Source organism: Globicephala melas, chromosome 3 (assembly GCF_963455315.2).
Source record: "Globicephala melas chromosome 3, mGloMel1.2, whole genome shotgun sequence".
NCBI lineage: Eukaryota > Metazoa > Chordata > Mammalia > Artiodactyla > Delphinidae > Globicephala > Globicephala melas.
This window is the reverse complement of record NC_083316.1, coordinates 159,533,792-159,550,937: the sequence shown is the minus strand read 5'-3', so window position 1 is coordinate 159,550,937 and position 17,146 is coordinate 159,533,792. Positions and strand designations below refer to the sequence as shown.

The window sequence follows — 17,146 nt, the reverse complement described above, 5'->3', positions numbered from 1 at the left end:
GACACAAAGATGGTTTATTTATTTATTAACACAGCTTCAAGGCCCCAGACGGGTGTCTAGATGAAGCTTCTAAGGACAGAGCCCATGATGGGTACTCAATTCAGAGAGGGCAGCAGGAGGGCAGCAGGAGGCCAGGACCAGAGAAGGCATCAGGAAGAATCTCAACAGTGAATTCCCAGCAGCCTTCAAAACCCACTTCAAGGGCTTCTCTGGTGACGCAGTGGTTGAGAGTCCGCCTGCCGATGCAGGGGACACGGGTTCGTGCCCCGGTCCGGGAAGATCCCACATGCCGCGGAGCGGCTGGGCCCGTGAGCCATGGCCGCTGAGCCTGCGCGTCCGGAGCCTGTGCTCCGCGACGGGAGAGGCCACAACAGTGAGAGGCCCGCGTACCGCCAAAACCAAAAAACAAACAAAAAAACCCCACTTTAAGTGACTTTGAGCCAAGGGTCTGTTTTCATCCCGCCCCCCCACCCCACTCTTCCCTTACCCTTTTCTTGGCCCCTCACAAATCCAGACATTGGACCTCTTCTTTGTAAATGTGGGCTTTTATTCACCGTCAGCTCCGGGATGGAAGGCGGGAGCAAGTCATGCACAGCCTTGATCTAGTTCCAACACCAGGCAGTGCTACACGGATGTCTCCAGAGAGAACACAGCGTGGGCTGCAGTGTCTGGAAAGTGCCCTCACCATTGTGGGGTACGGTGATCTTGCTGGCCACCTCTGAATGGGAAATGGAGACTCTGAGATGCCCAGTGGGTCACACAGCATTGCAGGGGAGAGAGCTGGAGCTGGAGTCGGCTGTATCTGACAACAGATTCTCCATTACAGCTCCCTTGACTACAGTGCCCAGGACAGGGCCTGGCTGCATGACTCTTTCCAGGCAATGGTGGGGGCAAGTCTCCACGCCTTGCCAGGCCTTAGTTATTTGTCTGTAAAATGGGGATGACGACACCACCTCCCGCCTTCTCAAGGTTGGCTGAGGGAAAAGCCACAAGTAAAGCGCTTGGCATACAGTAGGTGCTTAATAGTCGTTGGGATTTGTTTTGTAAACACAAGGAAACTGAGGCACAGAGTGGGGAAGTCATTTTCCCAGAGCCAAACAGTGAAGCCAAGATTCCAACTTGGGCCTCACTGCCCCCCAGTTGGATTTTTCTCACTCGAATTTCAGCCCTACAAGGCTCTGGCATATCAAGGGCACCCCCCAGGGGCTGTTTCAGACACATCATGGTCAAGTTCTCACCCTGGTGGGCATCAAATACAAAAAACCTTGTCCAGGGTCTTCTCCTACCCTGGCAGTGTCCTTTGAGGCCTCTGCCTCCTGGGGCATCAGTGTCTGCTTGTGACGCAGGTGACCCCTCTGCCTAGATCTGGTGAACTTCTACTCATATATCAAAGCCCCAGTTCCCACACCTCCTAAGCCTATAGGACTGGAGGCAGACTCTAGCATGGCTGGCCTAGGGATGGAGGCTATGATGGTAGGAAGTAGCCTTCAGAATCCAGTCCATCATCAAGATTACTTTGTTTTGTGGTGGAGGGGAATTGTTTACGGAATCTCCAAGTCATCCAAACTGGGCCTGGACAGGTAAGCTTGGCTGCATCCCTTCAAATCTGCGGGTCTTGAGTCAGGGGTGGGATCAAGTAACACAAAAAAATTTTAAAAGTACAGAAAAACCATAAAACACGAATACACGTTGACTTGTCCAAAGTGCTTCCTTCTCAGCCCAGGGGGCAGGGTCTACAGATGGGTCCCAAGTGCATGGGACAAGACCTGGGCAGCCGCCTTAACAGTGGCAGCTCAGTCTGGCTATCGCTTATAAAACGTAATAAATTAGCTGCAGGGATTTGCTGCTATTTACAATGCTACCCTAGTCTCCCTTGCCTGCCCCTATGGCCCCCTGATTGATCGGCTCCAGAACATGAGGGAGGCACCTTCCAGCAAGAAACGCGATCGCTTCTCATCTTCCAGGTGTCAGAGGCTGGTGGCTCAGTCTCCAACCAGGTGTCAATTTATGGAAAACACATTCCACAAAAAATGCGTTGACTTCCAGGCCAGGGAGAGGATAGGTAGGAGGGATTAGTCTTTCTCAAAGGGTCCAAGAGCTCCTGGCACAGCCTCAGCGCCCTCCACGGCGATCTGCGGCACCAAGGTGGGTGGCCCAGTGGCCTCCTCAGGTGGTTCATCAAAGCTCACCTCCTGCACAGCCTCCTGCTTCTTGAATGAGTCTCGGCGCTCGGACAGATGCAGCCGTCGCATGACCACCAGCTCGGAGTCTGGCCCGCGGCTGCGGCGCCCCAGCTCCCCGTCGAGCCGCTCACCTGTACCCAGCTTGTCAGCCGACTGGCCTCGGCGCAGCCTTGGGGACCGGGCAGGTGCAGGCGGGTGCCCTGGCAGGGGCGAGGGTGAGCGGGGTGGGGGCGCTGGCACGGGCGGGCAGGCCAGCGGGGAGGGCGGGATGCTGCTGGTGGACTTGCGGCGGCCGGTTTTGGGGCGGGGTGGCCCAAGCTTGGTGGCCAGGCCATGCAGGGAGCTGGGTCGGGTGTGGCCAGCGGCAGCCGGAGATGCAGGGCTGCTGGAGCTTGGGGATGCGCTGGGCGGAGACACTGTGTCTGTGGATGACGGGAGGGTCAGGGCCACCAGCCTCAATGTGCCAGCCTCGAGGTGGGGCCCTAAGACTGACTGCCAAAAGCCCACACTGTTCCCTGTGGCCACCCATCAGGCCTGGTTTTTCCTTTGTTTGCACAGGCTCTTCCTTTGGCTTAGATCTGGTGGACTCCTACTCATCCATCAAAGCCCTAGCTCCTCTTCACCCACTTCTCACTTAAATGACCCACTGAATCATTCAGCCAAAGGTACCTGCCCACCGTCCATCTATCCATCCCATGAGCCATCCACCCACTGGTTCTGGAAGTTATCCAGTAAGGGCCCTGCTCTGCCTGTGTCCACTCCCCACCCCTAGGCCTCAGCCCCTGAGGATGCCTGATCTGAGAAAGACAAAGATGGCACAGATACCCCCAGCCCTGTGAGGTCAGGGTAGGCCAGAGGGAGAGATAGCAGTTGGGGTCCCCAGAAGGCAGGGAGGGCTTCCTGGTGGCTCTCCTCCAGGAGGCCTTCCCTGCCTCTGTGGATTGCCCCAGACTGTCTTTCTAGTCTGGTGCTAACCCAGTGGGACTAGGGGTGTCCATCTCTGGCTGTCTCTCACAGACTGGGGACCCTCAGGGTTGGGCCAAGTCACCATCCTTTCCTGCTCCAGAACAATCTTTCCATGCCCTCTCTGGCTCACCCTCCCTGGCTCCCTACTGCCCCCCAATTTAAGCCCAGCTCTTCGGCTTGATCCATCCCCCAATCCCCTCTCCCTAGCCTCCGTCTAGCTTTCACATCTCTCCTGTCTGGATCCTCTTTGTTCATGATGTTCCGTCTGCTGGGCACAACCTTCCCTGCCCACCCCAGACTGCCTTTGAGGCTGTCACACATCAGGTCATTCCAGCCTCCCAACTCTGCTCACTCCCCCGCTGGGCTGACCACCACAGCCCTAAGGGGCTGTTCTTCCCAGGGTGGTCCTGGGGGTGCACCCACCTGCTGGGGCATCGGGAGCCGGGCTGCAGCAGGGCGTGGTGGGGCTGGGGGAGAGGCTGTGGGTGGGTGAGCCCGGGAGGCTCTCGCTGGATGACAGGGAGTGGTGGAGGCCGGAAGAGAAGCTGCGGCTGGTGTGCAGCACGGACGACTGTTTTGAGATCTTCTTGAAGAGCGACTTCCGCCTGGGGGTTAGGAACCCAGATTCTTCAAAACCCCTGCCCCCAGCGGCCCGGGCCGCCCAAATGTGCCACAGGTCCTGCATCAACCCTCCCCGGCAGCCAGGCCGCCGCTCACCGCTCCTGCGTCTCCCGCCTCCGGCTCCGCTTGTTCCTGCGCGCCATGCGGCCCTTGGTCACATTCTTCCGTGCAGGGCCCACCTTGATGGAGGTGTTCTCCAGGGGCGTGGTCCGAAGGGCGATCTTGTTGCCACTCTGCAGGAGGGATGGCAAGGGGTCGCCTGTGTGCCTTCCATCCAACGAGCCGTCCATGCACCCACCCACCCATCTACTCATCCATTGGAAGCCCCGGATCCTAACCACCCGCTTCTTACCTAATGACCCCACCACTCACTGGGCCAAAGATGGATGTCTGCCATCTGTCCATCCATCCAATGAGCCATCTACCCACCCACTGGTCCCAGGAGCTATCCAACTAGGGGTCTGCCTCCTCACCTGTGTCCACCTCCCCGCCTCTAGGCCTCAGCCCCTGAGGACCCTCGGTCTGAGGGGAGGCAGGAGGCCAAGATCGTACAGATACCCCCAGCCCCACAGAGTCAGGGTGGGCCAGAGGGAAGGTCAGGAGAAGGGGCACCCAGGGGGCAGGAAGGGCTTCCTGGAGGAGTGGCTCTGAGGCAGAGGGGACGGGGCATGCAGGGCCGAATGCGGAGTGGTATGGTTGGACGGGGGAACCACACAGAATTGGGAGCTGAGGCCAAGGCGTAGGGATGGAGGTCACAGGAGCAGCCCAGAGGGTGGGCAGTGTTGGGAGATCCAGGGGCCCTGAGGATGGACGGGGGTGGAGGCTCTGGGGTGGAGGGTGGGGTTGGGGGCCTGCACCTTCAGCAGTAGCTCCACGACATCCATGTGCACCAGCCCCAGGACCGACTCCCCGTTGATGTGGGTGATGAGGTCCCCGGCCCGCAGGCCTGCCTCCTGGGCAGGGCTTCCCTCCTCCACACTCTGGGGGTGGGGGCAGATAGCGGGGTCAGTGCCCTGGGCCCCAGAGCTAGAGACCCCAGCCCAGCTGAGTCAGCTACAGGCCCCCAGCAAGCTGCTGCCTTTCACACTGCCCGGTTTCCCAGACCTTTCAGAGACCAGTAGGGAGGGGACAGGTCCTGGGCTGGGGGAGGGAGGACAAAACACTGTACGGGAGCTTTGTGCCCCCTTGAGGTCTCCATCCCTCTTGCCCAGTCCTCTCCCCATAACTGACAAGGACCATTAAGACACAGGGGGCATCAGTTCCCTGCCCTGGGCTCCAAAACCTCATAGGCAATGAGTACTCGCTTGCTTTCCAAGACTAACAAATGCAGCTCCAAAAGGGAAGCGCCTTGCCAGGGCAGAGCTGGAACTCAAACCAGGTCTGGCTGTTCCCGCCCATCCCAGGGCCAACTCACCCACACGACATGGTGCACGGTGTAGATGTCACTGTCACCCATGTAGACGCGGATTGCCCGCAGGCTGAAGCCATACTTCTTGCCCGAGCTGTGGATGACAATGGGGGGCCGCAGGCTGCCACACACGGGGGAAGGGTCTCGGCTTGGAGAGGAGTCGCGGGACGACGGGTTTGAGGACAGCGAGCGTGGGGACAGGGGGCTCATGAGGGGGCCGCCGCTACCGTCATCTGCAGGGACGAGGTTCAGGGAGGGGGGTCACTCCCTTGTGGGTCCCCTCACAAGGCACCTTCCCCTCCCTCCACACCGATCAGTCGGTTTGTTTCTGTTTTTGTTTTTTGGCCGCCCGGCGCAGCATGTGGGATCTTAGTTCCCGGACCAGGGATCGAACCTGTGCCCCTGCAGTGGGAGCTCAGAGTCTTAACCACTGGACCACCAGAGAAGTCCCCACACTGATCACTGTGGCTGCTTTGCTGCCACTCCAATGCCCCAAACACCCTCCCCCTTCCCCTCCAGGCCTTTGCACATGTAGTGCCCGCTGCCAGGAATGCCAGTTCCCCAGCTGCTTCCTATCTCCTGGGCTCAGCCCCGAAGAGCAGCCCTGGGAGCTTTGTGCCTGGGGACACATCACCTGGAGGGACCCCCTCCAGCTCCCGCTGGCCAAAGCAGCCCCTACTCCGTGGTTAAAATGGATATGGACAGACAAGCAAAGACGAGGCTGGGCCATGGGCGTCACCTGCCGTGATGATGAGCGACAGGGCAGACACTGAGGCTGACTTGGGCACGCGACCCCCGCTGGGGGAGGTCCTGGATTTCTCAGGGGCTGAGTCTCTCGGGCCCCCAAGGCGGCGGCCCCGGCCGGCATCCAGGGCCCTCGGCGTAGAGTGTCGTGCACCGGTGCTGTTGCTTCGTAGGCGCGCGTGGCTGAGGGCAGCTGTGTCAGCTACGGGGATCAGCAGGGTCGGGGGGTCAGTCTGCCCCTCCCCCATCTCACCACTTGGCCCTTCTGCCCACAGAAGGCAAAGCCCCTTCCTCCCTGGTCGGTGTGTACACAGTCCAGCCTCCTGGCCTTTGTTCAGGCATTCCCTCTTCCTGCACACCTTTCTTTCACTGCTCTCCCTGGGAAGCTCCACTCTTCAAGTCCCCTACTTCAAGAAGCCTTCCCCTCACCCCAGTCAGATTCCTAACTCCCACTCTTGGAGCTCCCCAGTTCAATTCCTCTCTCCCATCCTAATCCAATGAAGCTGGGGGGTATCACCCTCAGACTGAGGCCTTTGTTACACAAGTGAATGTTGTCTCTAGAGAACTCCTACTCATCCTTCAAAACCCATCTCAAATAGTCCCTCCTGTGGGAAACTCTCCATGACACCATCCCTCCCACCCTGGATTCCACCTACCAGAAAGGCTTGAGGGCTTGGGCAACACTGGGGTGGCTGCTGGGGGTGGGTCGGGCTCCCCGAGAATGAAGACGGGCCTTTGGGGGCCCACAGGAGCTGGGCCGACTCCCTCATCCTCTGATGAGAAGGCAAATTTGGGCATCGTGTCCAGGTTGATGGTGTTCAGGAAAGATGGGCTAGGGCCCCGCTCAGGCTGGGAAAAGGGTAAGTGGCAGGAGGAACCGGAGGATGTGCAGGACCTCAGCCTGTAGCAGGGAAGAGCCTGAGTCACACCTGCCAGGTGCCCTCACCCCAGGACACCCAGTCTCCCCTAGTGACCATACCTTAACTCTCAGCCTAGAGTCAGAGGTAATTTGTAAATATAAGGTGAGTTCCCTCTGCCTGCTCTGTCCTCTGTGACTGCCCAGAGAACTCCTATTCAATTTTTAAAACCTAGCTTCCAACGCCCATCCTCTAGCAGACGTTGATTATTTCTGTGAGTTTGGACATTGAAAGATGAAAGGGACTTCATGAGCAAAGGGTATTCTGGGCAGAGGAAACAGCGCAAGCAAAAGCCTAGCAGTGTGATGGTACATGGCTGCTTTAGGTTTAGTATGGTTAGGAATGCAAAGCCAAAGGGAGTGATGATAGGGGCCAGATTGGCAGGGGTCTGACAGGCTGGCCAATATGTTTTACCCTTTTCTACTGGGCCACTGGGAAGCTCTTTCCAATGTTAAGACTTTGTGGCTCCACCTCTTAGCAGGTTTGGAAGCTGGACCTGCTTATACTCCCCAGCCCACCTACCGGACCTCGGTGGTGCTCAGCCGGCGCCCATAGTCCCCCTCACTGCTGCGCTCCCACCCTTCCTCCCGGTCCTCACTGAAGCTCCGTTCAGCAAAGGTTGGGGTGGGCTGGACGGCCAGGAACTCAGAGCTGCTGTAGACCTGGGAAGCAATTAAAAATAACAGTAACGGGACTTCCCTGGCAGTCCAGTGGTTAAGACTTCGCCTTCCAATGCAGGGGGTGTGGGTTCAATCCCTGGTCAGGGAGTTGAGATCCCACATGCCTTGCAGCCAAAAAACCAAAACATAAAACAGAAGCAATATCGAAACAAATTCAATAAAGACTTTAAAAAATGGTCCACATACGAAGGGGAGTTCTGGGCAGAGCTCTGGCCCTTGAGGCTTCTGAGGAGGAGCTGCTACCATCATGACAAGCATGGATTTCTGTACATGAGCCCCTTTGGCAAACTGGTGACACCTACAGACCCCTTCTCAGAGTAGTATTTTTCTTTTTTTTTTTTTTTTTGCGGTATGCGGGCCTCTCACTGCTGTGGCCTCTCCCGCTGCGGAGCACAGGCTCCGGATGCGCAGGCTCAGTGGCCATGGCTCACGGGCCCAGCCGCGCCGCGGCATGTGGGATCTTCCCAGACCGGGGCACGAACCCATGTCCCCTGCATCGGCAGGCGGACTCTCAACCACTGCGCCACCTGGGAAGCCCTCAGAGTAGTATTTTTAAATGCATCAAATGAAATAGGTCAGGTTGCAAGTGAGGCTGATTATATTAAAATAATATTAGAATATTTTTTAAACCAGCAATATGGTACTATACGTGCCTCTTTAGTAATGCATTAAATAACAAGATCTAGCAGGTCTCATAAGTACCATAATTTTGAAGTAGTTTTGAACTTGAAAGATATTTTACAACGACTCCAGAGTGATGTGAAAAATCCATGATTTGTATTGGTGACAAAGTCAAGGTCATGCTAATATTACTGTGATTTGTTGCTTATATTACAATTGGAAAACATACCAAATTTCAGTTAGAGATTAGTGAAAATAAAGATGTAATTTATTCCCATGCAAGTTCACAAACCCTAGATTAAGAAGCCCTTCAATAAATTCAGATAGTACCTGAAAAAAAAAAAAAGGTCCACATCATAAAAAAAAAAACAGAAACAAAAAAACCGTAACAACAACCGCATTCGTGGGGGACGGCTTAGTTGAGTGTTTCCTACATGCCTGACACTTCCCTGAGTCACTTCCTCAGATGCTTACTTACCACATCTCTAAAGACGTACAGATTTTTTTTTTTTTTTTTTTTTTGCGGTACGCGGGCCTCTCACTGCTGTGGCCTCTTGTTGCGGAGCACAAGCTCCGGACGCGCAGGCTCAGTGGCCACGGCTCACGGGCCCAGCCGCTCCGCGGCATGTGGGATCTTCCCGGACCGGGGCACGAACCCGTGTCCCCTGCATCGGCAGGCGGACTCTCAACCACTGCGCCACCAGGGAAGCCCAAGATGTAGAGTCTTTAGCCCACTGTACAGGTGGAGAAACTGAGGCTCAGAGCGGCCTGGCTACCAAGGGGCCACAGCTGGGGTTTCCTGCCTGGGGCCCAGACCCATAAGCAGTGCAGGTTTTTAAATGAAATTATAAACAAAGGAAGGAACTCAAGTTAAGCTGATGAGGCTATAATATAACACCCAGCATAGCAGATCTATTTACAATTGCCCCAAAGTGGAAACAACCCAAACGTCCATCAACTGATGAGTGGATCAAACAAAATATGGTCCAACCACACAATGGAATATTATTCAGCCACAACAAGGAATGAAGCCCTGACACATGCTACCATGTGGATCGACCTTAAGAAGCCAGACACAGGGAATTCCCCAGTGGTCCCACATAGCGTATGATTCTATGTATGTGAAATGTCCAGAACAGGGAAATGCATAGAGACAGAAAGCAGATGAGTGGTTGCCGGGGAGCGGGGGAAGGGGAAACGAGGAGTGACTGCAGCCGGGTACAAGGTTGCCCTTTGGGGATGATGGAAATGTTCTGGAACTAGATACAGGTGGCGGTTGCACAACACTGCGAATGTACTAAATGTCACTGAATTGTATGTACAGTTTAAAATAGCTAAAATAGTCTATTTTACGTTACATGTATTTCACTACAATAAAAAAAAGAAAAAAACCCCCAAACATCTTGCCCTGTTTCCTGAGCACTAGCTACATCCAGGGCCCAGGCTCACCTTGCTGAACCGGTGGGAACAGGATGAGAACTGGGGGATCTCCGTGGATGACTCCTCATCATTCGTCTCGTCATCTTCAGAGCCCAGGTGACGGTAACGCTCTGAGCGCGCTGCGGGAGGGAAAGGCATGTGCAGCCCACCTGATGCTGGGGGAGGTGGACACAGGGGCTGTGGGGTGATGTGGAGAGGGCCTCCCAGGTTGGGAGACACTGTCAGGGCAAAGGCTTTGTGGTGGGACCAGGCTTGGTATGTTTAAGGACCAGAGGAGGCTTGGGTGGCAGATTTAGTATCTGGGAATAAATCCCAGTTGTGTTCCTAAAAGCTGTGGGACTGTGGATGGGAATTCTTGTGTCTCAGTTTCCTCACCCTTAAGATGGGTTACCCAGAGTTAGGTAAAATTGTGCCTCTCAAACATAAAGGATGTCCCTCATCTTACAGAAAAGGAAACAGATGCTCAGAGAGGACCTCTGACATGCCCAAGATCACACATCAAGTTCTGGAGGAGGTCCTGGAAGCTGGGGGCGTTTACTCTGTGTTTGGCCAGAGCCCCGAGTGGGGAGAAGGAGATTTGTCTGAGCTCACCTCAAGTGCTCGAGGGGACCCCTCCACCAAAGCTGAGCGAGGCACCCCACCCTCCTGTATGGCAGGCAGGGCTCCATGCCTGGTCAGGGCTGACACTCAGGAGGCTGAACCTGCTGGGGGACCCCCAGGCAAGGGCTGCCACATGCAGTGCCTTGGTTTCCCCTCCCGCAACCCAAGGTGGTGCGACAGCCTCCTGAGCTCAGACGCATAGGAAATCCAGGCAGGGGGGCAGCCAGCAGACATGCCCCAGCTTCTTGGAAAGCTCAGGAAGTTGGAAGCTCCAGGCCCAAGGTGAGGCACCAAGCTGGGGTGGAGACCCTGTTAGACACCCCTCACCACCCCAGGAGATCGTGGGACAGCACAGCCCACCTCCTGGACCCCTGCTTACTGTCGAAGTAGCTGGTGTCGTCCTCAGCTTCAAGCTGCGGCACAAACTCGGCCTTGTGTCGCAGAAGCCCCGCCCAGTCCAGTGTCCAGAAGAAGGGGTGCTGCTTTACTTCGTGGGTGCCTCCTGCAGACATGCCTGGCTGAGCCCTGCTGGTCCCCACCCCCCATGGCCCCCTGGGCCAATTATGAACCCAAACTTGGCCAACACAGAACCAGAAAGATGAGAGGGGAAACGAGCCATCCTTTAAGAGCCCATAGGGGAACCAAGCTAGGGCTAGAACCCAGGCCCTGCTCTTCCCTCTGCTGGACTCTGAGATCCCATCACCTGGAGAAACCCCAGAACCTTAGGAGGGGGCTTTTCCCACATGTTTCTACCCCACGGAGCAGAGCTGACTGCATGAAGCAGAGCTGACTGTATCCTGTTCCCCAACCTCAGCCCCCATAGTCCTCTCCAGTGGCCAAGCTTCATCCTGACTGTGATCTGTAGTGGCCACATAATGGGTGGCTGCATGAATATTAAATAGTCCCTTAATCAATATTTTGGTGGCTGGGGAAACTTGGGACAGTGGGATCCACTGGGCTGGGCCTTGGGGACCGTAGGACACAGCCCATGGCAACCTGGCAGGCTCATACACACAGCCTCAGTGCCCCTTGTCTGAACCAGACCCAGCTACCTGCTACTCTTCAAAATCTTATGCTAGTTCTTGGTGAGCTCCTATGCATCCGTCAAAACCCCAGTTTCAAGTCCCCCTCCTCTATGCAGCCTCTCAAATAGAGCTCTTGTTTACCCCAGCCCCCATCCCACCCACCTGGGCCTCACCCACACCTACGTACCAGTGCCCAGACGGTCCAGGGGGCTCTGTCGGAGCAGCCTGGTGATGAGGTCCTGGGCGTCAGCTGGAAGGGCTTCGTCCCCCTCTGGCCACATGATCTCATCTAAAATGAGAGGAGGGAATGAGGGACTGGGGATAGCGCTTCCTAGCACCTCCTACCACCTCCCCTTTCTATGCTCCCAGCCATCAGCCTCCTCTGCTCCTTCAGCATACCAGGCTTGGTCCCATACAGCCTTTGTTCTGGCTGTGCCCTCTGCCCTGAGCACCTTCCCTTCATCCATCTCTGTGACTCCCTCTCGCTCCTTTAAGTCTTTGCCCACACGTCACCCAGTGTGGCCCTGCATGACTCTCTATTTAATATAGCACCCCTGCACCCGCCCCCCGCCCCCTCCCTTCTCCCTGCTTCCTTCCCTCCTCAGCATTTTTTGCCTCTGATTGCTCCATAATTTGCTTATTTATCTCCCTTACTGTCCCTCTCGCCCTTGGCTGTGTCCCCAGGGCTCAGCTGGGGCCGGGCACACCATAGGTGCCCAATCCACAAGTGGGCCTGCTCCCCTCCCCGGCAAAGGCAGGGGGGACCACCAACCGGAGCCAAAGTGGGGCTGAGACTTAAACCTGGGGCGACAGGGCAGGGGGAACGCACCACTGACCACCTGGCCAAAGAGTTCCTCAGGGGTATCTCCGAAGAATGGCACACAGCCCACCAAGAATTCGTAGAGGACGACGCCCATGGCCCACCAGTCCACTGGCTTCCCGTAGCCCTGGCGGAAGATCACCTCGGGGGCAATGTACTCAGGCGTCCCGCATACCTGGGCCAGGTGGGACAGGGAAATGAAAGACCGCCCCCAGCCAGGGAAGAAAGTATAGGTAGAATTACAGGGATAGTTTCTTTTCTCCTTTTTGCTGCAAAGTCTCCCCATGTCCTGGGCTCAGGCTTCGGGCAGAGGGAGGCAGCCCCGCCCACCTGCTTGTCCACGAACTCCCGAGTGTCCTTCTCGATGTGGCCCTCGTAGAGGTTGGTGGCCATACTCATGAGCCCGATCTTAGACAGGCCGAAGTCAGTTAGCTTGATGTGGCCGAGCGAGGTGATGAGCAGGCTGTGGGCAGGCGGGTGGTGCGCTCAGGGCTGGGGGGCCCGAGGTGCCTGGCTGCTCCCGCCCCCTCGCCCCCCCCAGAACTTGGTCCTACAGGAGGCGGCCCGACCCCTCCATGGATCAGAAAGCACTGCCTGTGTATGATCACATTATTGAAAGAAGCAGCGGGTCTTGGGCAATATTACAAATTTGGCAAACATCTCTGTGCACCAACTGGGTGCATCTGGTGTTGCTCTTGAGCACCTACTGTATACTCCGCTGTGCAAAAGCTAAGTTCCTGAGAATCACAGCATGTCCCCACTGGGCATGAAAACGTTTCGTGAACACCTCCTGGGGGGGATCTACAGCTTATTCTTGTACGTGCATCCATGATTTTAACAAACTGAATACTTTGTAAGCACCTGTTGTTAAGTGAACATGTCTTTAGCACCTGCTGTGTACAGAAATATTTGTGCCTCTCATGGGCGCACCAGTTTTTTAAAACTTACACACCTACCATGTATGCTGCTGTTCATGTTCTCCTGCAAGCTTAAGGATATGAATATTTTAAGTGATAAAATGATATGCGCCAGCTTTATTTTATAAAGTCACATTTTCACGCACCTCCGGGGGACATCTGCCCATTTAAAAATAAATTTCTGGGGACTTCTGTGGTGGTCCAGTGGTTAAGACTCAGAGCTCCCAATGCAGGTGGCCCAGGTTCGATCCCTGGTCAGGGAACTAGGTCCCACATGCGTGTCGCAACTAAGGAGCTGGTGGGCCGAAACTAAGGAGCCCACCTGCCGCAACTAAGACCCAGTGCAACCAAATAAATATTTTAAAAAGTAAAAAATAAATAAATAAAATAAAAAGGGGAATTTGGACACAGACACGCATACAGGAGGAGCACCACAGCCTAGGGACTACCAGAAACCGAGAGAAAGGCCTGGAACACACCCTTCCCCATCACCTTCAGAGGGAGCGCAGCCCTGCCGACACCTTGACCTTGGACTTCTGGCCTCCAGAACTGTGAGAATAAATTTCTGTTGTTTAAGCCCCCGAGTCTGTGGTACTTTGTTAGGGCAACCCTAGCAAACGAATGTACCGTCTCCTGACTTGGGGTGTATTTGAAATTTTCCGAAGCAAAGAAGAAAAAATATTTTTCTGGAGCAACTACTGTGTGGGCCTATCCCTCCCTGAACCCTCCAGGGCTGCACCTTCCCACACCGTTTTTCAGATGAGGGTCCTGAGCTTGGGAGGGGCAGGCCCTGCCTTGGGGACACTTGGAAGATCCCACTCCAGGATGATCCCACAGAGGCCCAATGGGCACAAAGCAAGCAGCCTTAGAGCGTCGAGCACAGAGGCCCAGGTACACAGCAGATGCCAACACACATTTGCTTTGTTTTCGAAGCCACTCGCAAACAAGATGCCCTGAAAACATGCAGGGCTCTTCACGCCTCCACACAGCAAGTACCTCCATTGGAAAGGGACCCATATCCCTGGCACACAGTAGGTGATCAATGCATGCTGACCTCAACATAAAAACTTTATAAAAAGATAGCTGCAGTGTTCGGGGATTGACACACAGTCATTGCCTAATAACTGTGGTTCTGATCACCTTTCCACAGCTGGTGCCCAGTAAATACACGCCAGCTAAAAAATGTGCTTTATAAACTCAAAAAGGTCATCAGTGTGCGAGAAGTTAGTTATACCGCCGTCTGGGTTCCTTAAAACGGTGAGCACAGGCGCAGGTATACAGCAGGTGCCAAATACAGGTGCTTTGTTTTCTAAGCCACTTGCAAACTACAAGATGCCCTGAAAACATGCAGATTCTTAACGCTTATGTCCACACCTCCACATGGCAAGTACCTGAGAAACTCATACTTCTTGCCTGGTATCCAAAGGGCACTTGACGAAAGAGCAGCCCTTTCCTCTGTACACAGGAGGTGCTCAACTAATGTACGGAAGAGTGCTTTGAAAATTATGAAAGGGTTACAAAGTATGAGGGATTATTTACACTCACACTTGCGTTTTTCAGTCACCCAGAGAGCACCGGGCACTCAGTAGGTGCCTACTAGAAACTAGGATAAAATAAACACTCTAGGACTCTCTTTCTTCCCTGCACTAACACACAGCAGGAGCTCAAGACATGCAGTCCCTTTCTCTACACATAAGGTCTTGCAAAGTGCATGTCCCTGCTCTTTGTATATAGCTGGTGCCTCATAAGTGCATGTTCACTTCCCTTGTGTGGCAGCAGCTCTGTGAGTGCATGGTCCCTTCCCCTGTCCAGTCTGTGCCCCCTCACTCTGCCTGGCCAGCACCTCGATAAGTGCACTGTCCTTCCCCTGCACACAGCAGGCGCCTATTAAATACCTGCTCTCTCAGTACACACCAGGTGCTCAACATTGCCAAGATCCCTGCTTTCTACCAGCAGGGGGCCCATGATGCCAGGAGAATCTAGGTGGTGGGGCTCCTGAGCAGTCCCAGACCCACTCAGAGGCCCCGCCCCCAGGCTACTCTGAGCCCCGCCCCCTGAGAGCCAGGCCCACTCACTTGTCTGGCTTGAGGTCCCTGTGCACGATGCCATAGTTGTGCAGGTACTCCAGCGCGAGCACCGTCTCGGCGAAGTACATGCGGGCCATATCCACGGGCAGCGGGCCCATGTTCTTTAGGAGCGTGGCACAGTCGCCGCCTGCAGAGGGGTGGACGTGCTCACAGAGGCCCTCGGCTCTACAGCCGTGCCCAGATTTGTGCCTATGTGCCCTCCCCACCTTCTGGAAAGTGTCTCCAATCTGTCCTGAATTGGGGTGGGGACCTGGGAGGTGCGGGAGGATAGGCAGACCCTGCCTTCTGATTTTCCCCTGGCAGGGCAGCAGCTCTGTTAAGTGCACAGTCCCTTCCCCTGTACACAGCTGGTGCCTCCTAAGTGCACGCTTCCTCTGCTCACCCGGCAGCCGCTTGGTTAAATGCATGTCCTGCACTTACCTGAAGGCCCTGCTCTTTCCTGAACTGCAAACCTGATCCCACAACTCCTCACCCTGGCCCCCAACCCCCCTAGTCCTTCTGACGCACGCCTCCCTCCCTTCGCTGCTCTAGCCTCTAGGCCCTTGCCCACCAGTCCCTCCTGCCTAGGCTGTCCATCCTACCCCTATACCCTAGGGTCCTGCCCTCACACTTCTCTTTGGGATCCCCCAGTTCCAACTCCCTGAGGCTGGGTCCCCCACCACAGACTGAGGGTCCCCCAAGGCAGGTTGGGACCTCATGGAGGACAGAGCAGACTGCGGGCTTGATCAAAGGAGGGATAAGGTATTTCTTCTGGATCAGGAGTAAGCTCTCCATTGCTCTGGAGGCATGCAAGCCCCAGTGACCGCACCTTCCACATACTCCATAACCATGCAGAGGTGGCGCCGGGTCTCGAACGAGCAGAACATGCTGACCACAAACGGGTTCTCAGCGAAGGTGAGGATGTCGCGCTCCACGAAGACCTGCTGGATCTGGTTGCGAAGGATCAGGTTCTGCTTGTTGATCTTCTTGATGGCAAAGCGCTGCCTCGTTTCCCGGTGCCGCACCAGGTAGACGGCCCTGGGGCGGGGCGGGGCGGGGTGGGGTGGGGGGGAGCCGGGCTCGCTGAGGCCCGAGATCCAGGTCCCGGCAAGCACTGGGACCCGACCTGGGTCCAGAACCCAACCCGCTGTGCCTTTGCCTGCGCTGTGCCCTCCCTTCTCCCAAAGCGGCCACCCCGTGGGTTTAAGCCACTCTCCCTGGTGTCATATAAAGAGCCAAAGATGACCCCCTAGGTTGTTTATTTCTTCACAGCCGACTGAGACCCGTTAGCTCAAAAGCCCCGCTGGCACACACTCAAATCGCTTTAACTACAAGTCAAATAAGCAGACTTTTAGCCATTTAGAGCCTGCTGGTTTTGCATACCTTGTAGATAAGATAAACGCTGGGGCTATTAAAGACCCCAAGCCGCTCCTGCCCTGTGGAGCTCTCAGACCCAGAGACCCCCCCACTGTGCTGCGGAGCCTCCTCTGAAAGCCCCCCTCCGTCCCAGACCCCACAACGGTCTTATGCTGTGAGGGACTCCTCCCCCTCCCCCAAAGCAAATCCGTCAAAGCGGCACTTAAAGAATGCTTCGCGCACGCTACTGCCATCGTGTGGCCATCTTTTCCCTTGCTCAGTCCCCAGATTCCTAGAACCCCAAACACCTGGGGTAAGTAAGGACCTAGATCACGGACAAGCCCTTCCAAGGCCATGCCCCTGCTGTTTTGTGCCTCCACTTCCCTCTTCAGGCCTCAGTTTCCCTGTCTGCACACTCAGGGGCTGTGTGGGCTTCAACCATCCCCATGGGCATCTGAGAAATGGGTCTATGGGGTACCCAAGGACTCACCCGTAGGCTCCATTGCTAATGAGTTTGATAGTCTCGAAGTCGCTCTCACAGGGCTTCCTCCGTGAAGGGCCGACCAGGGCACGACTCTGGGGGGGTGGGTAGCAAGAGGGGTCAGGGTCCTGCCCCACCGCTGAGCAGGCTGTGTTCTTCCTGCCCGCAAGTCCCAACTGCTGGTCCTGGCACCTGACGCTACCTCTTCTCCTACACAAACTTGTCAAACTCAGCTTCCGAGTTTGAGCTTTTGCTTAAGCTACGCATGCCCTCCTTCCAGAAAACTCCTACACATTCTGCA

At 55.6% G+C, this 17,146-nt stretch overlaps 1 protein-coding gene across 15 annotated transcripts in view; it reads right to left on the bottom strand.

Annotated features, from left to right (window-relative positions):
• Positions 1-526: 526 nt before the first annotated feature.
• The window catches only part of MAST3 (microtubule associated serine/threonine kinase 3), a 38,142-nt gene continuing 21,522 nt past the window's right edge, over positions 527-17,146 (bottom strand). For all 15 annotated transcript variants that reach the window (XM_060296885.1, XM_060296886.1, XM_060296887.1 and 12 more), the window contains 16 exons: positions 16,855-16,940; positions 15,838-16,046; positions 15,018-15,156; positions 12,356-12,488; positions 12,035-12,200; positions 11,393-11,494; positions 10,560-10,682; positions 9,590-9,699; positions 7,362-7,501; positions 6,579-6,823; positions 5,918-6,124; positions 5,185-5,411; positions 4,628-4,750; positions 3,867-4,003; positions 3,573-3,754; positions 527-2,605 (listed from right to left, as the gene is read on the bottom strand). In XM_060296885.1, the coding sequence (XP_060152868.1) occupies positions 2,073-2,605; positions 3,573-3,754; positions 3,867-4,003; positions 4,628-4,750; positions 5,185-5,411; positions 5,918-6,124; positions 6,579-6,823; positions 7,362-7,501; positions 9,590-9,699; positions 10,560-10,682; positions 11,393-11,494; positions 12,035-12,200; positions 12,356-12,488; positions 15,018-15,156; positions 15,838-16,046; positions 16,855-16,940 (2,862 nt within the window). In that variant the 3' untranslated portion in view covers positions 527-2,072. The remainder of the gene's footprint in view (positions 2,606-3,572; positions 3,755-3,866; positions 4,004-4,627; positions 4,751-5,184; positions 5,412-5,917; positions 6,125-6,578; positions 6,824-7,361; positions 7,502-9,589; positions 9,700-10,559; positions 10,683-11,392; positions 11,495-12,034; positions 12,201-12,355; positions 12,489-15,017; positions 15,157-15,837; positions 16,047-16,854; positions 16,941-17,146) is intronic.